Here is a 27,818-nt window from a genome sequence, read left to right as displayed (position 1 = left end):
GTTGCTCCCGTGCCCTGAACGCGCCGCGTCTGCTCCTGTTATGATCTAGTTCACGTTTCGGCGTTTGTTGTCGGTTCATGTCCGCCCGAGATGACGAGTTACAAGGGGTTTCATTCTCAGCTGACGTCCATCATGGAGGCACTGACCAGAGCGGCGGTGGCGGAGATCTGCGAGCTGGTGGACGACAGCTACGCCGTGTTGCAGCTGGAGATCAGCCGGAGCCACAAGGAGAACGAGGCGCTGACGAGGAAGCTGGAGCTGATCGAGACCATCATCGCCCGGGGACACCGGGGGAACGTCGCGATGTTGGATTTCGGCGGGCAGGAGGCGGCCGGTGGGGGGCTGATGGATTTCACTGTCGGTGAGTTTCGGGGCCTTTTCTAATCGGTTGCGTTTCCACAACGCCGGTAACGTCCGACAGCTGCCGTCGTCCCGCATAGAGAGCGCGTCACACCAAACTCCGCCGGAAAACTGTTCATCCAACGTTTCCTCACTAACTGACAGCGCCGACTGTGTCCCCACACGTTGGTGTCAGTGTCATGTATAAATGTGGCACACATGTAAAACTGCTGCCTTGTTCTGCTGCTCAGGATACACAAAGAATCAGGATAGCGATCAGAGAGGGCTCCATCAAAGACCTGCCATTGTAATGAACCAAACCTTGTTCCCGGCTTACATACATGCCGAATTGAAGGCTTGATCTAACATGTTCAGTAAATGCATTGAGACTCATATTTCAGAGCAGGTAACGTCACAGAAAAGTACTCTATACAGCAGTAGGCCTAAAGTGCATTGAATCCTGGGATTACAGCAGTCAGTCTGATACTACTGGATCACAGAAACCCATGTAGAACCACTTGGGGGTCTCCTCCTCCTTCATCCCACACGAGGAACCAATATTATAACTGTCCCTCTGATTTCCCCCCAGAACGTGCCTTACCAACTGGAGTGGGGTCCAAACAGCCAAAATCAAATCTCAGAAGAAGTGGAAGGGGCGCTGTGTTGGAGGCGAGGACGGAGCTGACCCCTGTGACCAAAGAGGTGAGAGGACAAAGACGAAGTCAGTGTTTATTTTCAGCTCACTGTAATGTAGCCTTTAAGACCCGGGAAAGAATAAATAATAAATAAATACCGGCTGTAGTCCTGCCTGGTTTTCTGGATTTACGGGACACTGTGTGTTTGAATAAACTAACATTGTACTCAAGTGTATTTTTTTTTTTCTGGGTTTAGTGCACAAATGTCACACTGTAAGTGACATTTAGGTGGAAAAGAAAATGGTTAATTAGAGTAGAAACAGCCTGGTTCAGCACAGCTGTAGTCATGGACACAATTAAAGTCTCAAAGAGGAAATGCAGTCACAGTTGTTTTCCGCTCTCAGGATTCTTCGACAGTAGCTGCAGAGGAGCCTCATGATCAGGATGTCGTTTTGATAAAGGAGGAAACTGCAAAAGAGGAGGTGAACGGCAACGCTGCCACAGACGAGCTGCTTCTCAACGAGGACGGTAAGAGAGCGAAGCCGCTGATTGTAACGTCAATGATCCACAAACTAACTGAAAAGGCTGCTCTGCTTGTGGTGGCGTGGGCTCACAGAACTCCTGATGTGAGGTGCACATTTAAACACAGGATCCAGGAAGCCGTTCCCACTATTTAGTGCAGTCAGGGGTGGTGAACAGTTGAACAGTGTCCCCCACCATATTAAAAAGGAAAATATTACAGGTTTGAAAAAAAATATAGGTCATCACTTTAACTTCATCATAAATGCATTACACTCTTTTCTTCTTGGTTAACAGGATTAAACTCCTGAATCGGCATAATAAATACAAAACAATACAACAGCCATAACAGCCACATAAGGTGAAAAAGTCCGTGTTTAACTCACATCGGTTCTCTTTGTTTGGAGGGAAAAAGAGAGCCACAGGTCTGGAGGTCGGAGTGTATATAATGTTGGGGAGAGGGTTAGTCAGGAGTGACCGTCTGTGCCATGATGCAGGTGGGGTGCAGACTTGGGATTCAACACTAACACTGAACTCACTCCCATACTCGCTGGAACGACGGTGAGATAAACATCACCACAGTTGATCACAAAGTAGGAAGATGAAAGGAGGTTTGAGGAAGCTTTTACAGCAACACTGTCCCCATTCAGTGTGTGACATAATTAACAGGTCCATCTAGATTTACAACATCCAGTCAAATACACCAAAGTGTGTGCACCAGGCGGGACGCCTTGTTACGCTGCGCTCATCACGGCCTCATCAAACTGCACTTTGCCGTGTTGGTGTTCACACTGGACTCGCTGGATCAAACCCCACCGTACCTGCACCTTGCAGCAACACACTCGCACAGCTGCCCCTGGTGTTGTTGAAAGACGTGTTGAGTTGACCGCCACACATGAGGCCAGTGGTCTGACCTAGTTTTGTTAACAAGCTTCTTCACGCTGCTTACTTCACTGTTGCTCCTGCTGGGATCCGACAGTTCAATCAGATGTTTGTTACTGGAAGTTGTTGAAGCAACTTTAAGTTCCGTGTTTATGTCTGTCAATCTATAATAAAGGGCGGACACTTTGACATCAGACACGCAGCCGTTGTTTCTTTTTTTAGTGCATACTCTTTATTTAAAAATAGACATTTTGACAGAAGTGTCTTTTGGCCTTGAAGTCACTGCTGCTGTTTTTTAAACTCGTGTTTGTTCATTTGTTTGTGTGAAGGGACGGAGGTGCAGCTGTCGGAGGCAGATGACGGAGAGGAGGGACCCTCTGGGATGATGATGTCCACCTCAGCGGCCGACGTCAGGCTTTGGGATCAGAACAGTGACGGACCATCTGAGGGAGTCGAGCATCAACAATCCCACAGTGCACCGGGGTCTCCGGGCCCCGCAGGGGGCGCTGAGAGCAACTCTTCAGATGTGGTGTTTGACTTGGCCTCAGAGTCGGACTGTGAAGCTCCGTCTGCAGTCCAGGCGAGGAAGCCGTTCCTCTTCGGGTCAGGAGGAAGTCCCACCTCCCTGCCCGGGACCTCTGAGCTGAAGCGGGGTGTGTCTCTGATCAGCTCCCTTCCTTACGACGCAGAGCTGGATCTGTGCTCCTCATGGACCAATCAGGGCCTGCCGAGCATGGTGCCCGTCCCTCACCGGCCGACACTCCTGGACAAAGTGTCAGACCTGAATGCTGCAGGTTTCCCCTTAACGCTCGGTCTCTGCGGATCCAGACTGGATCCGCTGGACCTGAACAGGTACTGCAGGGACAGACGCTTCGTCTGCAGCTACTGCGGGAAATGCTTCACGTCGTCCCGGAGTTTGGAGACACACGTCCGTGTTCACACGGGCGAGCGGCCGTACAGCTGCGCTCAGTGCGGGAAGCGCTTCACGCAGTCGGGACACCTGAAGACGCACCAGAGCGTCCACACCGGAGAGCGGCCGTTCGCCTGCGAGCACTGTGGGAAAAGATTCGCCGGGAAGCAGAACCTGAGGATCCATCAGCAGAAACACCATCTGGCTGAGCAGAGCGCTGCTCCTGTTTAACTCAACAGGAAGTATGTGACACAAACACTGTGGTGCGACCAGCTGCAATGAATGCACTCATGGTTCTGTAAGGTGCTGAGGAGATCTAAACTGTGATAGACCAGAACCTTACTGCTCTTACTCTTACTGAACTTCTAATCTGAATAGATCTTTTTTAAGCTGAAGGCCTTTTTAAAGGTGTTTTAGGAGAACGGGTGCTTTTACATTGAATAGTGATTGATTGAATAGTTACTGTTTTAATTTTGGCCTTACATATTTTTAACCATCTGAACTGCCTTGTTAGATACCTGAGACAAAGCATAATGGGACTACGACCTGATCCAGATCAATTCTTACCTCAAAAAGAACGTGGACCGTTTTGGGTCCACTTCAGTACTTTAGGCTCGAACAACAAATGATTCCTGAAGAGAGCCAACACCTGTAAGAAGCATGTGAATGTTTATTGGATGGTGTTTATCTGGAATTAAAAGTGTGCAATCTTTGATGAACAGTTTGATTCAGTGTGTACTTCGCTCATATTATAGAGTGACAGACTCAAAGAAACTGGAGGAAGCCAGTAGAAACCGTATCTGCGTGCAGGAAACGAGTCAAATGTGAGTTTGCATTGAAGTGGAGCTGAAACGATTAGTTTCGGGGGGGGGGGGGGGGTGTATCTTCAGATGTGAAGATATGCTGCTTTGCTCCGTTTTATATCTTTAAACTGAGTCTTTTTGGAGTTTGGACTGGTGGTCGGACACCTTTTAGCTCTGGGAACTTTTTGCAGATACATCAGTATTGACATTTATGTTGGCCAATCGGTAACAGACAACATCCAACATGTTTGAAGTCATGTAGAAACTGTGTCTCTATTATATAGTCGGGCCACCAGGTTGTTTTGACACTGTTGCTCACGATATGTTTTGGCCGCAGTTCTTCAACAGCCAAATTTAAAGGAAACTGATGTAAAATGTTTGTTATTTTTATGTGTTTACAATGAAACTCTCAAAAATCAATATCGGCCTCAAAAGTCAGGCAGTGGTCACGTTGTCGTTTTACAGAGGAGACAGATTTTCTTTTATTATAATCACCAGACTAACTGATAATGAAAACAATCTTAAACTGCGGCCCTCCATTGTTTGTGGGGAAAAGCAGCTCACCGTTGATGCACAGGTGCTTTTTGAAGCTTTGTGTCTGCCTGTGTGCCGACACATCCGAGCAGTTACTGTCAGCTCGTGTGACCAGACAACAGTGATTCACACCTGTTTTTGTAGAAATGTGCTGCCTGACCAGTGACATGACGTGATGTTTATCTGTCTGTCCGTCTGTGTTGGACTGTTCTTAATCCCTACACACAATGTCCAATAGAATCGCAAACAAATGCCTTTTACACAATAGAAGCACAGAGAACCAGCAGCTGACTGGACTCTCACTGGTTCTGAATGACCAGAGCTTCACACAGCTACAGTCTGCAGATATTTACAGGTTTTGACTTAATTCTTGACCTTAGAAAAGCCGGTGACAAAACAAATCTCGTAAGGTCCATTGAGTAGCTGCTGTTGTATTGTATGATGGTCAACTGAATAGGTTTGGGTTTTGGACCGCTGGTTGGACAAAATAAGACATCTGAAGGCGTCGCCTTGGTCTCTAGGAAGTTGTTTCGGACATTTCTCATTATCCTCTGACATTTTCTAGACTAAAAGAATAATGTATCAGTAGAAACAGTCATTGACAGATTAATTGTTAGTTTAAAGTGATTGATTTGTGCTGAGGAAGCTCGTGTGATGCGGTCGACAACTACAGAGCAACTACTGAAAGGAGGTTGTGGTGAGGCCGATATGTCAACTGTAGACATTTTGTTCTTCTATTCTGTACTTTTAAACTTGAAGATTTATACATCCCAGGAGGGAAATGTTGTACTTTTTACTCCACTACATCATATATAATAAGAAAACACTGACGGGGACCATTTTACTGCAGTATGAGTACTTTTCCTTTGATACTTTAAGTACATCTTGCTGATAATACTTTTACTTCAGTAAGGTTTTGAATGCTTTTACATATAGACGGAGGTTCAATAAAATGATAATTTCTCAACAGTACATCGGTCAGCCTTGTCTTGCTGTTTGTTTCCCTGTTGCAGTCTGAACAACAGCTTTTCACCGTGTACACAAAAGAATCCATTTCCAACACACACTCGCAGACCTGCTGGCTGCATTAACAGCAGGATGGAGTCAGTTTGGAAGATGCAGGAAGTCATCGTTCTCTCAGTCAGGTTTGCATTTCAAACTGCAAAGTTAACTGTGCTGAATCACAACACTGAATACAGCGGTGTTGACCCTGAAGGGGTCTGCAGTTTTTAATAATACATTTAATATTGATAATAATAATGTGAATCTGTGTTTCATGAACACTGTTGCTGCAGGGTGATGTGCTGAGTCCCTGGACAACCTTCAAATATACAAAGTCTTCAACTGAACAAAAGAAAATATTCAAGATGGAAATCGGTTCATGTGTATTGCAATGTGAGAAGTTTTTACTTTTAACTTAAAATATACTGTACTCATATCACATCTCATCACATATCACTGATGGTTATGGATATTTCAGTGTTTCATCAATCTACTTTTTGATTTGTTTATCCATTTCTTTGTTTATTTACCTACACATTTTTTTTATCTACCTATGAGTATATTAATTTAATTATTATTAATTCTATTTTTATTTATCTTTTACATGTTTTTATTTATTCTATTTTCTTATCTACCTATTCATTTTATTTTTTCTACTTTCATTCAACAGATTTACTTAATAAATATTTTTTCCACCTGTTTATTGTTGTATTAATGCATATACAAATATATGTACCTAATCTATGTTTAATTACCCACTCTGATCCATTTTTAATCTATTTATGATATTTCGTTCATGTGTCACAACAATAACAACAGGCTCTTATTTTGAAGTCAGCAGTGTTGTGGCGGAAGTGCGAGTCGGGCGGAAGTAGAAAACATCCTCCATTAGAGTCAGCGACAGTTTTCATGTCCAAACATATTTAGTCAGCGGCTCCATCACCGACATCCCCGCGTGTTTCAGAGCGTGTTGGAGCTCCGTGTTGTCCGTCACGGGGGGGGGGGGGGAGGTCCAGGCCGGTCTGGTTTCCTCTCGAGCACCGGGATGTCCGTTCTAACCAGCAAAGCTCTTCACGAGCAGCTGTCCGTCATCATGGGCGCGCTGACCAAAGCGGCGGTGGCGGAGATCTGCGGGGTGGTGGACGAAGGTTACGCGGTGCTGCAGATGGAGATCACCCGGAGCCGCAAGGAGAACGAGGACCTGAAGAAGAAGCTGCACCTCATCGAGTCCATAGTGGTCCGGGGGAGCGGCGGGGGGGAGGCGGCGGCCGCGGCGGAACCGGAGGTCACGCCGGCCGCGGAGTGCGCGCGGCAGGCGGAAACGCAGCAGCAGCGTCGGGACACTGACGGAGGAGACGGAGGAGCTGCTGTGGTGGTGCGGGAGGAGGTAAACACACGGCCGGCCTGCTCTCACGTTTACCGCACCACAGCTGCTGGTTTACGGCTAGTTCTCATTAGCTCGAGAGCTGAAGCGATTATTGGTTATTATTATTTATATTATTAATAAACCTCGTCGTGCGTCATATTTAGACAGAAGACCACCAGTTTCACCTGTAGCCTCTGGTTTGGTTTCATCCTTAACAAGAATATAAGTTATGGAGATCTTTATGAGCACGCAGGGCAATAATTAGTTATTACTTTGACGAATAATTAATCGTTTCAGGCGCTTGTCAAGCAAAAATGCCAAATATTTGTTCCTATCAGCATCTTGAAGCCTTTTCTGTGTTTGATATCACTGTAAACTGAATTAGGGTTGTAACTAATGATTATCTTCATCATCGATCCGATGATTATTTTCTTGATTTATTAATTATTTGGACTATACAATTTAGAAAATAGTCAAAAATGCCCACCACAATTTCTTAGAGCCTAAGTCAATAAATTGCTAATTTTGTCCAAAACCAAGCACACATGATTAATCAAGGTGATTAATCAATCATCAAAATAGTTACTAATGAATGTTCTTTCATTGGCCAATTGATCAACTCATTGTTTCATCTTTCAGGTTTTGACTGTTGGTCTATGGAGGATAAATTAGCCAGAATTAAAATTAAAAGGTAAAATAGAAAATTGAGAAAATGACATGATGACTGACATAATTATTAAATACATTTCGTAGGATAATCTGGCTTTTTTTTTTTATGGAGCTCCAAAGGTCAAAGAAATCTTTTTTGCAAGATGATGTAAACGTTTATTTAAAGGGAACAAGATAAATTTATTATGTAAATACGTTAATACAAACATTGTTCCCACACTAATAGAATTTATTCTCACAATACAAGACCTTGTTTCTCCCTCAAATTTACAAATCGTTCTGTCAAGATGAAATATTTTTTTTTATATCTTTGGATTTAATGGCCTCCGTACATTTAACTTCTGCCATAATAATAATATTTATGATTTTCACGTACTAGTAGTCATTGCATCCTTTCATATTGTGCTATTAGGCCTTAAGGATATACATCAAATACTGCACGTGCTGAGACCAGATGTGGTTGCAATTATATTTAATCCCATATAATCTCCAGATCGGAAGTTAATTATCTCCTTATCTCAGCTGCAAACCTCTGCGCATGCTCTGTGCACGCTGACAGGGTGAAGTTGATCCCTTATCTCAAGATTACCATTTTTAATTTATTTTTATCTCAGTCTCGTTACCTTGGGCTGAAAGTCGTATTTCTGTGATAACTTCTTAATTATCTTGTTATCTTGAAAAACCAAAAGGTTGGGGTCTATATTTTTTTTTAGATAATGTGATAATTAAATGGAGATTTTGAGATAATGGGATTAAAACAATAACTGCACCCGTGGCTGCTCTCGAGTCTCCATAGAAAAGCACAGGTGTGGAAGGTAATCCCAGTCAGTCACACAGAAGTCTTATAAACATTTGTACAGTTTTAGTAAATCACTTGGATTAAGCAACTGCTGGAACTTAATCCAGGGTTATGTTGAAGATCAGAAGTCCAGGTCTGGACCTCTTCACCAACACTTAGTCGTCTGTAGGATTGAGTAGCTCTTGGAGTCTCAAACAGGTTCAAAGAATTCACTGGAGACGATCTGAGTTCGATGCAATAGAGTTTTATTCTTCAACAGAGATAAAACCTGAGCCAGTCCCAGAGTCTGACTGGGGAAAAGTGTTGTGGACAAGTTCTTATACAGTCCAACAATCCCTGCCTTCTGCTGGTTTTTCTCCACCCTTTTTCTAAAAAGAATTCATCGTTGCTGGTTAAATATTGGTGTAATTTCTCCCAAATTTGGGATGGTCCAGCCATTTTTAAAAATGTGATGATTTTCAGGTGACATGCTAAAACAAACACAATCTATCTACTATTTTATAATACAGAGCACTTTTTTAACGTCAACACTTACAACCATCCCTGATTTCCTCTTTTTATTTAGTTTCTCATTAAAATTGAACCTTAAATATGAGTCAGCCAATCAGGACTCAAGGGGACATTTTATCTTAATTAGTTTTCTATTTTATCGACTTAATCTTAGTTGTACACATATAAAATCAATATCTAATGTACAGAAGCATTGCTTACCTGTTTGTTTACTTGTTAATAGTTGAAGTCTTTGGATGTAACTTTATTGTTATTACTCTTGCGGCTGTACGACTGCACTCATGTTTAAATTAAATCTTTTCCAGCTTCCAGACGTTGTGCTGATCAAAGATGAAGACTCGGACAGTAACGACACCTTTGAGGAAGGTGAGTGTAAACGTCACGTTCACAGCTGGCCAGGGTGGTTCAACCTCTGGATCAGGACCCAAAGTGGGGTCACTGGATATGTCATCGCTGGGTTGGCCAATCAAATACATGCAAGTGCACATAATTCTGCTGTTTATCTGCAATCAACTAGACAGAGAATAAAATGACTCTGCTAACTTGTGACAAAGCTCCTTTTTTATTATGGTGAAGTCCTGAAAGCAACATTATGCAAGAATTGGTATTTGTTTGCGACTTGGCGCCCCCTACAGCTTTCGGAGTGCAGTTCACCCTCATGGATTTGGATTTGGATTTGGAGGGCTGACTTGGCTTCTGATCAAAAGCTAGAGAGTGGACAACATTGCTAACAGCCAAACATCAAACAAGTGCAACGACAGAAGCAGCAGAACGCCAGCTAATATTACTTCCTAGTCCATTAGTACATTACTAGTCCGCCTTTTATTTCACGAAGCTCTCGACGACTAAAAGCCAGTCTGAGACTCACCATGGTCCGGCCTCTTGCTCAGTCACTCTCTCTTTTTCCCCTCTGGGCCTCCTCCGTCAACGTCCCCTTCGGTCTCTTCGCTGCTGCTCTGACGTCGTACTGAGAAAACCGAGCTAGACTCGCGTGACGTAGTGCCGTAAAGCATTAACGCACCTCTCGCAGGAGTTCGTACCTGTTTAACCAAGTTGCACAGTGCAGGAAGAGGCGTTCAGGGTGCCGAGTGGGAACGAAAGAAGCACCATTCTCCCTATTACAAGTCAGTGTGTCATGTCATGAGAGAGAGAGTCACATCATCACCCAAACACTCCCAGTTCATTGTTGTGGTACATATCTAGTTAGACTCAGTCGACTGGAACGAGTAGTGAAAACAAGGCCTGCAGGATGTTACTGCAAAACACTGGAGACGTATTCTGTTAGCTTGGTGATGTATTTTGTCTTTTCTTTCAGATAACAAAACGCCTGCTGAAGGAGGGACGGCTGCAGTCAGAGAGGGCGTCACGTCCAGTATGAAGAGACACTGGCCGGGAAGCGAAGAGGCCGAGAGGAAGATGTCCTCTGAGCAGCTCGCACTGAAAACATCCAAAGTGTCTGCAGGGACTCAGAAGAAGAGCGTGTCCGTCTACACTCTGGACTCTCCTTGCAGCGAGCCGGGCTGCTCCGGACAGCTGGGCGGTGATGAGATGGAGGCCGGCGAGTCGGTGTGTTCTTACTCCTCGCAGATGGACCCGGACGTCCAGCTGGTCCACCAGGAGTGCTCGCTGGTCCCACCGAGCGCTAACAGACAAACAGCATATTTTGGTAACAGCGCTGTGCTCGAGTCTCAGTCTCCTACAAACAGAGCAGAACTAGATCTCAGCCTGACGTGGAAACAGTCGAAAGGTCAGATGGCGTTCACACAGTTTCATCACAACGAAAACATGGACGGCGATGCCTTCGGGATCAAGCTGATCAGCGTCTCGGGCTCGACTTCCACGGACTGCCAGCTGTCTGAAAGCAGCAACTCTGCGTTTGAGTACGACGACGGCGACATGATGAACTTCGCCCTCTACAGGGACCAAGCGGGTCGACCTCAGCTCTGTAACGGGCAGCTGAGCGCCGGCGCCCGAGGGAAGCGCTTTGTGTGCTCCGTCTGCAGCAGGACGTACGCCACGTCCCAGAACCTGGACGTTCACATGCGGATCCACACGGGCGAGAGGCCGTTCAGCTGCAGCAAGTGCGGCAAGAAGTTCACCCAGTCGGCTCACCTGAAGTCGCACCTGAGCGTTCACTCCGGAGAGCGGCCGTACGCCTGCACGCTCTGCTCCAGGAGCTTCATCGTCAAATACAGCCTCAAGTTACACATGAAGAAATGTCACCCCAACGTCTGAGTGAATGAATGTGTGCGGCTTCACTCCAAAATGTTATATTCTGTAAATATCCAGTTTTTAAAAAGGAAGAAGAGTTACTTAGAATTCATAAGTAATTCGTTTTCCAAAGGTGCAGAAAGCAAATTGAGTTCCAAAGGTTCAGAATATCTAAAAGCTTTTTCCATCAGGAATGAGTTTAATCAGTGAACTGATTGGCAGAAAAGTCATTTTTCAAGCAAAAATGTCAACATTTGATGCTTCTAACTTCTCAAATTTGATTATTTGCTACTTTCTCTTTTCCTAACATGACAGTAAACTGAATATCTTTGTGTTTTGTTGTGTCCATCGGACAAAACGAGACATTTGAGGACTTCACCTTGGGCTGGAGGAAATTCTGATGGCTACTGTTCAGTTCTTTATGCTTTATGGACCAAATTAAAGCATCCCATTTATCAAATAGGAGATGTCTGATTTTGGAATGAAACCTAAAACTTGCTAATGAGCTCTCTGCTGTTAGAAAGTCTTTAGTGTACAGGTCAAAAACACATTTCATAAAAAAACAATAGTTGTGTAAAAAGCAAGACACCATGAGTCACATACGGTTTGTTTATGTCATTCTTGGTTAATAAAACTAATTCTGAAAATGTTTTGTATCAGTTATTTAGTTAATTTCATAAAAACACACACAACAATAACATGCCACACAAGGAATTTAATAATAATTTATTTAAAGCTATTGTAAATGTCCAACATGGTGGTCAGCTGTTGATTATCCTGAAGTCGGGAGCGGAGCAGCTGTGGCTGTAACTTAGTAAGATGAAGTCAGAGGGTTGTTTTCACCAGTTGAGGAGATAATTGATGATGATGATGATGATGATAAGTTCATCTTATGATGCTACCATGATGTTGTGGTCCTGGCTATTGACAGCTGATTTGAGCCGACACTGAACTGACGTCAGATCCACAAAAACCCAAGAATGACCGTGAAGTGAAACTGCAGCTGCAACTCTGCTTTAAATTCCAGTGTGATCCTCATGTGGTCTGTTCTCACTGCAGTGACACCCAGCAGGAGTCTGGGCTGAAGTTAGGGGTCCGGCTGTGGCTCTGGCCCAGGGGCCCAAAGGGTTGGGGGGCCTCTGAGGTGACAATAACATTTATTGTTGGAAAGTCAATCAAACAACAACAATGAGCACGTCAGCTCGGGCTGTAGAAACGCATGGCCTCACTACATCCTGACATTTTATTGAGCAACAGATTCATCGATTTAAATCTAACCGATCCAGCTTCAGCTAAAGCTTTTCCTTGTGTCGGTCAATGTGCGTGTTGTCTTCATACCGGAATCTTTTTGAGAATACCGAAAATGATGCAAAAGGATACTTTGCACATGCGCATTCTGGGTTGTGTCCAGTCCTTTTCACCGCGGCATCACTTCCGGGTTTGTCTCGGGACTGTTAACGTCAGCTGGGAATCCACATACCGATAAACGGAGCGGGCGCGTGCGTTTGTGTCTCGCCACGACCCGGTGATCTGGATTGTTCTGTTTGCACGCACGCACGCGCGCGGTGGATGAAAAACATGTCCCCGGCCGCTGCCTTGCACGCGCAGCTCGCTTCCATCGTGGAGCTTCTGGCCAACACGGCGGTGGCGGAGATCTGCGAGCTCGTGGACAGCGGATACTCGGTGCTGCAGCTGGAGATCTCGCGGAGCCGCAAAGAGAACGAGGTGCTTCGGAGAAAACTGCGGCTCGCGGAGCTCCGAGCCGCCCGCGCGACCGCCCTGCGAGCCGCGGCCACCGCCAGCGGCCGCGCTCGAGCTCCCCTGCCTGCTCATCACCCTGGCAACGAGCCGAGGAGGAACGGGACACCTGGAGGTAACCGTTAACGTCTTCGTCTGTTGGTTAGTAAGACACCGAATGACGAGTCCAACGGCGCGTGTTGTGTTTACTTACCATCGGGACAACCGGGCAGCCCGCGCCTTGATCCGAACAGCGCTCACAGCTTCACACGAACCGGTTCCGCCAACACAACAACACATAGTTCCCCAAAACACAACAAGATGAGGGAACTGTTCCTTTAGATATCCAGTGCCAAATAACGAGTCGTCTGAACTGAAGGTCTTTGGAGTTTGAGATTGATCTCAGTCAGTTTTCAACTTCATCTTGAAAACTCAGTATAAACTACAGTATGTACTAAATACTATGAGTACACACTGTGTACTAACCTGCAAAACACGTGCTTGGTGGTTAATATAATACATTACTTGAATTCACTGTTCAGGAGTTTGTGTTTTTAGTGTCATGACACAAAACTCTCCATCAAGAGACTTGACTTATCTCCTCCAGGTGAGGCGGTGCTGTCCAGAGGGTCCAACCAGGAGACTCTGCGGTGTGGAGACACCGATCCGTCCTCAGACTCTGGACAAGATACCTCACAGGGGGCGGTGAGTAGAGGAGGGGGCTTAGCGTCACAGTTTTCCCACTTCTCTCGCTCTCTGAGTTATTCTCTCTCTGCTCTGAGTGCAGCCTGCTGCAGGTGAGTCGGCTGAGCCGAAGGCAGCAGTGATCAAAGTGGAGGACGACGATGAGTCCTGGTCCCAGTCTGAGCCGGACAGTAAGTACAGTTTTAGTAGATAACCTGGACCTGACCTGTAGGTATGTAGGTGTACCAGTCAGCTCACTCTGCACGATGCAACATATGGACTAGAGCTCTCCACGGGTTCTTCTGTTTCTTAGTATCCGAGAGTTACAGTTACAGACTGGGTCCACATTACAGCTGAACGTTGATTTGCTTACTTGATTAATCATTCAAGTTAGCAAAAATGCCAAAAACTGACTGGTTCCAGCTTCTTAAATGTGAATATTTGTACAGTAACCTGAAGTTTTATTTCCATTGAGGTCAAAACGCTCTTTAATTTAAAGATTGGTGCATTTGAAGTTTTATTTAAAGTTATACTAAAGGAGTTTTCTGATCATTTTAAAGGTCCAGGATCAAAGTATTGTGTTTTGTGTTCCATTTCAACTGCAGGCTGAATTACTGGTCAAATCTGCAAATTTGTACACTTGAATGTAAAAGAGTAAAAGAGTAAAAGTGTAAAATGTGTGACATTCTGCTGCTCTTTCTCCCCAGAAGATTTCTGTCATGCTGTTGACGGACAGACGACAGAGACAGAAGCTCCGCCCCCACTGACCAAACAGGAAGTAGCAGACAAAGGTGGCGGTTCGTCTTGGTCATGGGTGAGCGGGGAAGTCAGCTCCACCTCCATGTCCGTCCAAAAAACCCTGAACACCAGCCAGAGGTCAGAAACCAGCAGCTATGACTGTCTGATGTACGAGCCACAGCTCCAACATGGCTCCCGCAGTACCCAGAATCCTTTGAGTGAGGACCCCGGCTGCTCGTACGTGTTGAACACCGGTGTGAGTGTTTCAGCTGCGTCTGATTCAGGCAGCAGCTTCCCTTTCACCGTCAGTGAGGCGAGTCTGTCTGTAGCAGGGAACCAGCAGTCTGCAGGGTTCCACAACAACCAGCAGAGGGCGCCGTTACCTGTCGATGAGCCGCAGCTTCCTGTGAGGAAAGAGATGACAGAAAGACAAAATGCTTTTATCAGAAGGGACAGGTGGAGACCTCAGGATGGTGTCAACAGGGAGGACAGTGGGGGGAAGTCGTTTGTCTGCAACTGCTGCGGTAAAACTCTGGCCTGCCTGAAGAACCTGAAGACCCACATGAGGGTCCACACAGGTGAGAAGCCGTTCATCTGCGCGCTCTGCGGCAAATGCTTCTCCGACTCCAGCAACCTCAAACGCCACCAGAGCGTCCACACCGGAGAGAAACGCTACGGCTGCGTCCACTGCGGGAAACGCTTCGCCCAGTCGGGATCCCTGAAGGTCCACATGACCGTCCACACGGACTGCAAACAGTTCAGGTGTTCGTACTGCGGCAAAACCTTCATCTCCGGCAGCCACCTGCGCCGCCACGTCACCGTGCACGCCGGAGAGAAACGATTCGCTCCAACCTTTCAGTGACAGAGGCGGGATGACGGGAATATGGAGTGTGGTGCTGACAAAGGTCAGAGGTCAAATCACAACAGTGATCGGACAAAATAACAAACACCTCAAAATGAGCAGCTTGTGGTTTATAAGATGGATCAGGACCTTCTCCTCCTCTCAAACATCTCTGCAGTGTTTTAGGTTTCCCTCTTTGTTTCAGTGTGAGGCCTCTGTTAGAAACCAAAGCACCAAAGTCCAAGTCCTCACTGCATGTCACTTGGTTTGGTGATTTGATGATTTGTAAGGAAATATTACAGGAAAATCTATTTTTTTATTAGTTTATGTTGTGTTCACATGGTGCATATAGCCACAAACAGACGCCCCGGGTCCAGGTGTTAGGACTACGATGAAGCTGTCAGGTGAAGTCGTGTGCTCCGGACTCAATGGGAACCTGGAGGCGACAGGGTCCATAAACAACACGTGGCTTTTCATTATTGACTCTCTGATCTGTCGATTGTTCTGTCAACCCAAAGATATTAAATGTATTCCCACACATGACAAAGACAAGTTCGTTAAACGTCACAGCTGAGAAACTGGAGCCAGCAAATATTTAGCATTTTCCTCGACTAAACGACTTCATTATCAGATCACTTGTCGATCGACTCTTCCGTTAATGGACCAGTTGTTTCAGCTGTGATACCGTGCTCAGAAAGAGGGAGTGTTGGGGGGATGAACGGGTGAGTCCAGCCACGAAGACCTGACGCGTCAGTCACGTCCTCTCCTCCATATGAAGTCATTATCTGAGACTTGTTCTCTGCCACATTACGTCTTTCTGTGCTTTGAGTAACTCTGCAAGTTGCCGTCTGTTGCCTTGAAAGCTCGCGTATAAGAACGGTAAGTTATCTGATCAGACGTCAGTTTAAGTTTGATGGTTCACGTTGAGATTGAGATTTGACAGTTGGAGGATTGTGTGCTGCTCTCTGTGTTGAGAGTAGTCACTGGAGCTGTAATCCATAACTTCTGACAAATTGTTCTTGTTTTCTTTTAGCAGTTATTTTGGGAGACAGGTCTGAACAAAAAGAACCTGCATGTGTTTGTCTGAAGCTGAACAGTGAGAAACTTTTCTCCAGCTGTCGTGTTTACACTTTGTGATACAGTCATTGACTTTTTTTATGGTCATCGTGTCATTTTGTAATAAAAGCTGTTGAGTTTCTCTCGAGAACATTTTCATTCACTGTTTTCCCAAAAGCTCCTGCACGTGTCCAAAGACTCAACCAGTTAACATACTACAGTTAAAATAAAGGTTTCAGAGGTTCACACACTCTTCAGTGTTTGTTTCCTTTAAGAGTTTGTTAAACCTCGTTTTTTAAATGGTTAATTTAATGATTTTAGTTTAACTGAAGGTTTACGGTCTTTGTGCTCGTTTGGATCGAGGAAACATTCATCTTAAAGGGCCAGTTCAAAATCGAATTACAAAAATCACGTTTTTCACCTGCCTCTGCTGGTTTCTAGCTTCACTATTCTGCCTCCACCTCAAGGGTTTCAGGAGACAGTAGTTATATTGTTGGATGAGTTTGACAGCTCTTTTTTCTAATTGTTTTGATGTCTGAGCTAAATCTTATTTTCTTGAACATCCTGATAAACAGTCGGTCCTTCAGTGTATTATTTATTTGTCGTCAGCTGAAACCGGAGCACAGTTTTCCTCTTCAGTCAGCTGCACCTGAAAAAAGCCATCGCACTGAAATAAACAGAACCGTGCAGGTTACAGGTCCACTGAACAGAAACACACTGGTCGTCTTTATCACAGGGTTTAATGGATGATAAACATTCAGTTTAACTTGAGATAAAACAAAACATTTTCACTCAAACTGGAAAATATGTGACAATATGTGAAATACTGTAAAAATTAAATCTTAAAACGCAGCGCCATCAGCAGGAAGACAAGGGCAACTACTCGTCATCCAAATCACTAAAATGCTGTTTGTGAATTTAGACAATTTACTGATTGAAACTCAGTGATCAACACTGTCACATCGATTAATACATCATTTGTTCATTTAGGCCAATAATCTTCTTTGTGTCTCTGTTTCAAATTTAAATCTAGTTTGCACTTCGTTTCAGGTTTAATTTCACAGTTTTCAGGACAGGCGATTAACTATCAGAGACTAACATGAATACAGCACAGTGGAATAACAAATGAACAGATATAATAATAATAATAAGTGCCGAGTATCACACTTCCACCTTTGGAAACAAGTGCAGTCAATGGAAAACAACTATGTACAACACCATGTATAGTAGCTGCATTACAGCACAAACAAGAGCTTATGTAAAGGTTTGATTCATCATCAAGATCATTCATATTAAATGCGTTTTAGTCACAGAAACTTTCTGTCTTTTGAAGTAAATTCAATATTTTGTAACACCTCATAAAAGTCTATTATATAGAAGAAGAAAAAAAGAATGACAAACTGCCAAACTTGATCCACATTTATCATTTAAAGCTGCATTAAAATGTTTTGGCCACCAGGGGGCAGAAAAACAGATATGTTATTGACACATCCAGCAACATGATGGTGCCATTGGAGCCCGCCTGATGAATGTAAGTCCAGTATCACTCTCCTTTTAGCTCCGGGTTGGTCTCCACCAACTCCTGAGGGAAAGTTCAGGCTCATATTTTCCCCTGAAACCAAAACTGGGAGCTAAAAGAGGCTAAAAAGCTTCACATTGCATGGTGTCATTTGATCCATTGTTGACAATTGCAGCTTTAAATGCAAAGTAATAAGTCATGCAGAGCTGTATTAAAAATATTAGTAATATAGATTTTTGTTAATTGATTAAGTGATGTTGATGTGACGTTTCTACAAATTTGGCACTTTGAGTGAATAAAAACACATCAGACGATTCAGAAAGTCCCGATTCACAGCGAACGAGAGACAGCTGACCTTTACAGGCGGTGGAAACGGCCCAGAACAGACAGGAGCTTGTGTGACTCACTAGCGCTAACATGTTCCCGGGTTGCTAGCATGTTAGCGGTTAGCTCTGTGAGCGGTACACTACGTCACCAAGCCTCTAGCGCTGTCTGTTTTGCAAAGATGCACATTAAGCTCGCTGCATCACTTTCTGGTGTGGCTGGACGTTAACTCTTCATGTTCCAGATCTGATGCCACGTTCATGTCATATCAGATTCCCATGTAGTGTAGTGTGAATATATATAAATACTGTGCAGTGACAATAAGCGCTATATCCACTGAATTTGGGTTCAATTACCTCAAACAAATGATGTGAGGCATTCAGGCACTTCTGTATTCTTTAGCGCCAGGTGATAAATATTGAAGCTTTCAGAAAAAAACGCAGTTTCCCGGTCGTAATTACAACGTGGGTGTTGGGCGGGTGGGCGGGTGGGTGCACAGTATTTGCTAGTGAGAAACTGGTAATTCAGGTAATTCCTATATGACATAAATGCTGCATGATTATCACAACTATTTGAACAGAAAAAAAGTTTTACTTATCCTAATCCAACATGAAAAACACACGTGGAAACATTTAAATTTCCCTCAGGAAGAGCTGATTTGTGCTGCCGGTGAAAACAAAGCACAGCTCAGCTCTTCCTTCTTCAGGTTTGCTTAAAGTCTTGGCGTAGTTTGAGGCCCAAACATGACTGATTTTGAAAAACTTTATAAAGTCAAAACCTTATAAAGCCAAACAGTACTTATTTTTCTTTACTTCCTGCCACACTTCTTTTCCTGATGAAAACGTGTTGCTCTTTTCCTCCTACAGGAAGCACAGAGCGATAACTGATCAACACAAACTGTTTGTATTGATATGGCATTTTGTGAGCGGGGGGGCTCACACGCATACTTTTTTTGCATGTTTTTTTAAAGTTGTTAAACATGACGGCACGAAGAATGAAGGTCAAAAGAAGATTTCTTTAGTCCCAAAATGTTCCTCCCTGCTCACACTTGAGTTTCTTCCGTTTTCTGGAATTATTGCTCCCTCAAAAAGTACAGTAAGAGTGAAATATGTGTGAAGAAGTCAGACGCAGACCTGACTCACACAGAAATAGGTGATGTTTTTCCTGCCTGTGATGCCAGCTGGGTGGAGTTTCACACATGGACTTTAAAACTGTCACTGACGCATGTACTGACAGCAACCCCCCCCCATGTCCTGTGGTAGAGTGGACTGAAGCTCCAGTGGGTGTGAAATTGTTTTTCTCAGCTTGTCAGTGAAGGTTTCATGTGAAGTTAGAAGAAAGAAAACGCAGTGAACTCCACCCGCCTGTGACACCACGCAGGTTAAATCAAACAAACGCTGGAGCAGGTCTGTTTAATGTCTCAGCAGCATTTTAGGTGTCAGTCTAACACGTCCCCGTATCATTCTGTATTTCTGACCTGCTGGCTGAGAAAAAGGCACTTAGCAGCTGAAGAGTTTTACTACAAAATGCTGCAGAGAACAACTCTGAACCTGAAAATGATCACTTAATATTTAAAATACAGAAGATTCACGAGGTGTTTTACCTGCTACTCTTAAAGCTGCACAAGGGAACGTTGTGATAACTGGATTTATATCATTCTCTGACTTTATTTATACGTTTATTTTAGATTAAAGACATCTGATGATCCGATTAATCAGAATGAGATTATGTAAAGACATGACATTACATCCATGCCGGAGTCCGTGGCCCCGCCCCTCGACCTGTCAATCAGGTGAACAAACTAAACGTCTCCTTCTTATGATGCATTTTACAGACGTCCGAAAGTCAGAGATTATCACAGAATATCGTTTTGTACCAGCAAAACTGCAAAACCCTTTCTTGTCAGAACTCTATCCAGGAAGCCAGAATTTTTTTTTTCACAATAAAATCTGAGCTGGTGCAGCTTTAAGGACCAACATGATCTCTCTCTTTTCTTTATTTTGATTTTGTGCTATGTGTCTTTTTCTATTGTGGCTATTTCATTTTGGAATAAAACTCTTCTTTCAGTTTCCTCAGGAAAATAAATGGCACTTGTGTTCCTGTGGTTACATATTCCAGCTAGATCAACGAGAACTTCAGGTGTTTTTGTGCATTTGTTTTTTTTTTTTAGAAAAAGTCACCGCTCTTATTTCAAATAGAAGTGAGGCTTCGCAGCGACGCTTGTTTTGCTGTTGGACCTGAATTTGTTCTCCAGACATGTAAAGTCTGACGTTTGGTCACTTTGGACAGCCCAAAAAAGCCAAGTTCAACTATCAACAATAGAAGATACACACACAGTATTTCAAAAATACATCAGGTACATTTGGATGTTTTATATTTGATACGGATACTTTTTATCTTTCATATCTGCTAAACTACAGTAACTCGTGTCACCATGTCAATGAGCTCCTTCAGCATTTTAACAGAAACACACTGATTCAGCTTTTAAAGTTTCATGGTTCCAACATTTAAGAGGAAACATGAATCAACATCCAGTCATAATGACACGCAAAGCCTCAGTTTCACGTTCAACCGACTTTTAGAAACCTAAAACGTTTCCAAACATCTCTCAGTCGTCCTGCACAGCCAGCAGCTGACGAGACTTTCATATTGAAAAAGCTCGAGTGCCGTGTTGGCAGAGAGTCAAATGGACGTCACCATGCGTTTTGTTTTGGATTTAAATGATGAAAATGTGTCAGCTTCAATTTAATTTCAAACAGTTTGAAACCTTCAGCCTTGTGATGCACCTCAGCGCATTAAAACACATTTGGATAAAGATTTACATTCAAAAAGTGGCCAATTTTAGCAGTCAAAGTATCAAACAGGTGTTGCTGTAAAAGGTTTTCCGGAGCTCAGTGTAACTTGGTCCTTTAAGTGCAACTTACATGCAAACAGTTGGTGAAATGTAAAATATTTCTACTGAGTCCCATCAGACCTTTTCTGTCACTCTTCCAGCTTCACGTTGCAAACTTTGGAAACTGTCTCCTGACGCTTCTTTCACTCGTTTCTTGATGTGATATCCTGAAAAACAGAATCATTAGATGCTGTTATTGTTATTTCTTCGCTGCCAGTTGACAAAATGAAGTGACACTTGTTTGATTTGGGACTCACCTCCGTCTTCGCCCTCCTCCACTCGCCCATCGGCCCCGACTTCGTCAGGACTGAAACACGAGGCAACTTTTTAATCAGACGTCTGACTGTGACAACAAGATTCTGCTAATCTGAGTTCACGCAAAGCGTCACGATACTAAACTTTCTGTGTTAAAGCTGTGGATAGTCTGTACGTCGTCTACATATTCCAAAGCCTTCGTCATACTAGAAGTCAGGTAAACATTGTTTTAGAAAATAATGTGATATGCTAAATAAATGTTTCATTGCAGGTTTTCTGTTGCTGCAGAAAGATCGGAGAATATTTCATCAACAGATCCTTAATGTTGACCTACAGTCATGTATCGGCCTATTTTATGTGATACTTACACATAAACGTTGTGATCATCGTGAACACGGTCGATGCAACAGTGGCGCTCCACCAGAGACACCTGCAGGGAGGAAAAAAGGGAATAAAGCACATGTCAGTGTCGACGCCTGCTTGAACGAGTGATGAAGACCTGAAGACCTGAAGGTCGAGGATTCGAGTCACACTTTAATTTTGAAGTCTTGAACTGGACCACGAAGAACGTGAACTCGAGTTTGGGACTTTCTACCTGATCACCTGACTGGTCTTAGTATCACTTATCAACATGTCTGCAGTTCCTCTGATGGCCACCAGAAGCTCCAAACAAACTGTAGCTGTATTGAAGTGAATGGGAAAACCCCCAACTTCTTTCTAGAAACACCAAATCGTTAAAAGCTAGTGATGCTCTTGATAGCTAAATACATTTGACATGTGTTTTGTTGGTGATGTTACAAATTATTGTTCCTTTAAGATGATTTTAAAGAGTGACAGCTGTCTCGGCCAATCACATTCAGCCAGGACACGTCGACCAAACTTGAAGTGAGTGAGCAGTTTATATCTGTTTCAATTGACTGAAATTGAATGCACGTTTTACCCTGAGTATAGAGCAGTGAAGATGAAGACGGTGAAGATGAAAAGGAGAAGGGCCTTCATCGTTAACCCTGAAACACAAATACAAACATGTCAGAGAAACAGCTAAAGGGAACGAGATTAAATAAAATATTACTTCCGTTGTGAAAAGTAAAAACTTTGAACAACAAGCAAACTAACTTCTCAGATATCCTCTGAAAGATCTGAATTCACCAGCATTTGTCTTTTTTATGCGTTAGACATAAATAATCTCCAGTTAGTGAGTTAGTGCAGTCACCACGGCTGATTCTGAAAATAACGTCGTTAATAGCTGCTATTTTGTATTTTAACGATGATTAATGATTACTGAAGCCTCTGAAGCATCAGTTAGACAGCTAGACGATCACGGACACCATTCAAACAACAACAAACACACCAAGAAATGAAAAGCCGCTCACCTGTGTGCTCAGGTGAGGCCTGACAGCAGCAGCTGTTGGTGTAGAAGGGTGAGGGAGGCGGGACGTCAGAGAGGCCGCCCAGCGACTGGGTGAACCGCTCCTTCAATTGACAGATCTCAGAACAAATCTCCTCCTGAATGAGCAGCTTCGGGGGCGGGGCCACTTTGTCAGGAGGGGGCGGGATCTCAGTGTGGTCTGAAAGAGACAACCATGTTGATATCTTCCTGTTAATCTGTGTTAAAGCAAACTGAACACTCGCGGCTGCTGCTTCTTGTCAAAAACATGAGACTTCCAAACCTCTGGGAGGAAGAAGAGGAGATCCAATCTTTTCAATATTTCAAGCTAAATTTAGACTTTAAAAGGTCTGAAAAATGTGTGTATCTGTTTGTCTTTCTTTCTCTCCCATTGATTCATCTTGGGACTCTTTGGTGGGTCTCGACCCCCAGGTTGGATATCTAGGTTGCTTTCATCCTGGCAGAGACAGAAAGACGTTGTCCATTTGTTCTCGTTGTTGACTTCCATTAGGACTATTGATGTGATCCAGTCTGTACTTTTGGTACTTCTGTCCAGTCTCAGTGATTTAGACAGTGGAGAGAAATGGGGAATAACATGCAACCCACCATGAACCTTAACCCCTAAGTGATGGTCGGCACCTCAACATTCTTCAATCTTCCAATAAGTTGAGTGAATATCAGCTGATCATGTGCTGATCTGTTGGCACATCCCTACCAACACAACGGCATTAACAGGAAATTAAAAAACACATCTCTTCTCCATGCAGGTAGTTTTGTGTCTGAGATTTCGGCTCCCGGCTTTTATATTAAAATAAAACAACAACAAACTGTATATCCAACCAACTACTTTCTACTGAAGAAACAGTCCTCATGAAAACTGCTGATCTGTGGTGGCCCTGGAAACTTGGACTAGATTGTAATGTGGCTGAACTGAATCCTCCTCCGTTACCAACCGTAAGTGAAGCTGCGGCTGTCGTTCAGCTCGGTGCTGTTAAATTCAGACCAGGACGACTCGTCCAACGGGGCACGGTCTTCCTGGCTGGTCCTAGCCCAGTCCTGGCCCTTGTCCTGGTCCTGGTCCCGGTCCCGGTCCCGGTCCCGGCTCTGTCCTGTCCCGAACACGCCTCTGAAGACTTTCTCATCCAGCCACGACTGGCAGCTCTCCGTCACGTCGCTCAGCAGGCGAGCCAGAGAGCCGCGAGGCCTCCGTCTGCGCCGGAAAACCCTGAGAGACGAAAACACAAGAAACGTGATCCCGATGTTCTCAGGAGTCGCATGTTTCTGACGGTTTGACTGCTATTAATGGTTCTGGAGCCATTAATAGCCAATAGCCATTAATACCCTCCTTTTCCCTCCGGTTTCCCATATAAAGTCATTTCCCCTCACTATATCATAAGTTATCTCCAGTTTTTATCTCCAGGTTTTGTTTTAGAAATAAAGATAATTAGGGCGGAAATTAATAGTTATTTTCATTATAATGTCCATTAAATGCCAAAGATTTTCATTTTATTTTATCATCTACGACACAGAACCGCAGGAAATCTTAACATTTGAGAAGCTGGAACCGGAAGCATAAAATCAGTCTAACAAATGATCATTTCTGTCATTTGAGTCAAACCCAAGAGGTGGTTTTTCAATACAACTCCTACACAGAATGAGGTGAACAGGTCTACAGTATAAATACAATGAAACTCTTCTGATGTTGATGATGGAGGTTTCAATAACACAGGGGTCTCCTAGCAACCGGGGCGGATGACATCACATCACGGCTCCCGAACACTGCAGACGTCAGACGTGAAGAATTTACAGCTTTCAAACCTGCTCGACATGTGCTGAGCGGCTCGCTCTGATTGGCTGCTGAGAATGACCTCATCGCTATAAAGAGGGGTGTTTGAAGAAGAGGGTGTGTGTGTGTGTGTGTGTGTGTGTGTGTGTGTGTGTTCTTCTAAACTTTAGAAATGAACAATGTTTGCGTTTTCATAGATTCTGTCTTTTCACAGGAGGAGTAAATACACTTTTAAGAATTTGTAACCAGTTTATTGCCCATCAGACTCAAATGACTGTTCCAAGCATTAGTATTTATTAGTATTTGTATGTGTCTTTAAACATTTCTGGAGGGGTTCTTAAATGCTTCAGGCTGATGAAATGTTTTTAACTCCAGATTCTTTAGTTCAACATCTCAAGATTTCTGATTTCAGAATTCATGTTTATACATAAATGTTTGATTTAGAAGTTATTGAGTCGCAGATATCGATATTTTGACAGACACGAACAATGCTGACACAAACTCTGCTGTTTCCCTTTGATTTTAAGGGCTAAGCCGATGCATCCTCGTTTGAAGGTCATTAGAAAGAGAAGCGTTTTCACCTGTCCTGCCTGCTGAACAGTTCCACTAGGACTCTACAGGATGTGCTCACCTGACCAGGTTCTCCTTGTAGGACACGTTGGTTTTGCAGGGAGTCAGCGACACGTTGCCGTCGTCGTCCCAGGAGAAGCTGTCCTCGGTGACGCTGTAGTATCCGTTGGTGAGGAGGCGCGGCGAGCGGCGGCAGGAGCACGGGTCACCGCCGCCCACAGACGAGTAACAGACGTACGAAGAGTCAGGAGAGAGGAGAGACAGGTCGAGGCTGAGGAGACACAGACAGGAGGTTAGCATGTCACTGTCAGTTCACATCAGGAAAACTCTAAAACTCATGTCCGCCTCAACTCTACCTTATTCCCAACATGCTAACATGCTGTCTGCATGCATGTTAAAGTTCTGACTGACTGGACAGCTACAGAAATACTGAACAGAACATGTTTTTACCTCTGACAGGAGTGATTCGCCCGCAACCTTCGTTTTATTGGTGAACCTGAACAACAGATAAGATGATAAAAGTTCTCAAACACACACTCAGGAAACATGTTTGTTCTGTAAAGCCGACTTAGTCTCTAAATAAAGAAGAGCATTCCTGAGGTCGGCCTGGAGTAAAGGTGCTCTTCTGAACTGAGGTGACGTGATGCTGATAAATCCTCTGCAGGAATGTGACAGACAGGGAGCTTATTGTTGTGTTGTTTTAAAGATCGTTCATGAACCTCAACAGCAGCTAAGTCATGAATGGAGGGGAGGGATTGATTGACAGATAGCTGTTGTTTGGTGAGTCGCAGCATCAGCAGGTCAACAAGCTGCAGCATCGAGATGCAACGTAACGCGAGGACGTCTGATAAAGCTGAAAGTAAATGAGTTTCAGTGCCGACACAAAAAGCTTCTTAATATCTTAGTCTGGTGGAATATAAACATCCGCGTGAGTTGAGTGTGAACGTTCATTCATGGCAGTGGAAAAATCTTAAAGTCCACTTTTCCAGAGCTTTCAACTGCATCTCACCGTCTTCCACTGCGGATGGAATTTGCTTTTTGCCTATGTGTTGAAGAAGACTGCGTGATGCGGTCGAAAGCTCAGCAGGAGCTAGTCAGTGGACTTTTGTAAAAAGCATCTGCGAACACTTTCAGATAGCTGGTGTCAGTTAAAACAGTTTCTGAACATCTCCTCACAGTTTGCCGGCTGTTATTCAGCTGAAAAGAATCAAATATTCTTCAGACCAAGTAAAGAGAAAACTGGAATTTAAGATCTTTGGACAAATCATGCGTGAATGTTTGGGTTGAACAGCTTCCTCCCGGTCTCCACTCAGGTTCAGTGAAGCACTGAGTTGGTTTGGGGTTTTACTGATTATCAAAAACCTCACATTAAATGTTGATGTTGAAGTTCAGGAAGAAAAAAGAGCTGTTCAATGCAGAAAAGTCAGACAGTGTTCAGTTGCTCAGTTTGAAGCTTCCAGTTCCTTTTTGTCTTCTTTGTTCTCTGTTCACAAACAGACTTTTCTGCACTGGATGGCTCCTCGTCTTTGTGTTTATTGACCTGTTTGGGAAGTCTACTTTTCCACTAATCATGTATTTGGATACAGCGTGATGTTGAAATTTTCTCCCCATTAATGAAAAAATGTTCACAATCTCATTTGACGACTTGATATTATTCTGAGGACCTGCAGACACTTTATTCACATTTATTGTGCCATCATTTCGTAAACTGGAAGATTGATCGAGTTGATGCTGCACGTCCAGCAAATCCATCAAATGTTTGCAGGTTAAGCGGAGAAGTTTTGTTTCAGCACACAGAGCACCAGACTTAGTGTTGTTTTTGTCAGATATTAAGATAGAAACAACAATGAGCATCAGAGTGGAGTGTTGGTGATGACGTACTCGTAACAGCTCCGGAGAAGAACAGAGCCATGTTCGTCTGCAGCCGAGCGTCTCCTGTCGATCTGTGAAAGACATCAGCAGGCCGACACCAGCCGTGAGAAACATGCAGCCAGTTTTCTTTCTGTTATTTCATGAAAAGACCAAATCCAACAACATGTCAGTCCTGTCTCACTTCCTGTCTGTGGCTCTCTGCTCTCAGCCCATTGGTTCCTGCTGAAGACGTCAAGGGATTAACTAAATCAAGACTCTCCAAGCTAATATAAATCTAATGCAAACTGATCCGACTGCTAAATAAGTGCCGGATATTTATAAAGACACACACACACACCAGAAGTTTTTTAAGAATTACCTTTAAACCAATCAGATCTCGTTGTGGCCTTCAGTTTTCAGTGTTTTATGTTGTGGTGCTCTCACATCCTGCAGGGACGCAGCAGCAGCAGCAGCAGCCTGAGAAAGAATGCAGAAGAAAAGAAAGCAGAGAAAAACAGAGGGGCTGTGACTCTGAGCTCATGTTTCCTGTTAACTGTGTCTCTGCTGGGAGGAACTTTATCACACTGAAAACGCTCAGTTTGACTCATTGCATGTTGTTTCCTGAGACAGAAGAAACCAGACGACGCTGACACATCCGGGGAGATTTGGTGGGTTAGCCAGCTATCTTTGCGTTTAACTCAACAGTTTTTCTGTATCACCGGCTCACCGTGGCTGGATCACCATGGCAACCTCAGTAGAATCACTGTGCTGTTCCAAGGTGTCCAGTCCGGTTTTAAAACAGCGTTTCTAACAAACGCAGGGAGAGTTTATGACACGAAGCTCAGAATAACGAGGAGACTTTGTGACGATAAACAGGAAATAAAAACTTTTTTGGGAAAAATAATCCACACACTGTTTAACATTTCCCACGATTATAAATGCAACATCAGACATGAACTCCTCCCCTCTCCTATCACTCTTAATGTTTTCATGAGCAT

The 27,818-nt window shown here is 43.9% G+C and overlaps 2 protein-coding genes across 2 annotated transcripts; one reads left to right on the top strand and one right to left on the bottom strand.

The window, feature by feature from the left end:
• The first annotated feature begins 90 nt into the window (after positions 1–90).
• LOC139296317 (zinc finger protein 721-like) lies at positions 91–15,200 on the top strand. Its single transcript, XM_070918676.1, has 11 exons — positions 91–361; positions 929–1,041; positions 1,379–1,502; positions 2,705–3,510; positions 6,706–7,011; positions 9,274–9,334; positions 10,284–11,197; positions 12,788–13,052; positions 13,524–13,621; positions 13,704–13,791; positions 14,308–15,200. The coding sequence occupies exons 1-11, from the start codon at positions 91–93 to the stop codon at positions 15,198–15,200; spliced, it is 3,939 nt and encodes a 1,312-aa protein (XP_070774777.1).
• A 5,880-nt stretch (positions 15,201–21,080) lies between these two features.
• Positions 21,081–27,294, bottom strand: tmem71 (transmembrane protein 71). Its single transcript, XM_070919549.1, has 10 exons — positions 27,200–27,294; positions 26,851–26,912; positions 25,420–25,465; positions 25,031–25,240; positions 23,567–23,838; positions 22,600–22,794; positions 22,167–22,233; positions 21,595–21,656; positions 21,229–21,278; positions 21,081–21,138 (listed from the first exon to the last, which is right to left on the bottom strand). Exons 2-10 carry the CDS (start codon positions 26,879–26,881, stop codon positions 21,115–21,117), a joined length of 957 nt encoding a protein of 318 aa, XP_070775650.1. The 5' UTR covers positions 26,882–26,912; positions 27,200–27,294; the 3' UTR covers positions 21,081–21,114.
• Positions 27,295–27,818: the final 524 nt, after the last annotated feature.

Source organism: Enoplosus armatus, chromosome 14 (genome assembly GCF_043641665.1).
Source record: "Enoplosus armatus isolate fEnoArm2 chromosome 14, fEnoArm2.hap1, whole genome shotgun sequence".
NCBI classification, from domain to species: domain Eukaryota; kingdom Metazoa; phylum Chordata; class Actinopteri; order Centrarchiformes; family Enoplosidae; genus Enoplosus; species Enoplosus armatus.
The sequence above is the reverse complement of the archived record's forward strand: the minus strand, read 5'-3'. Positions and strand labels throughout refer to the sequence as shown.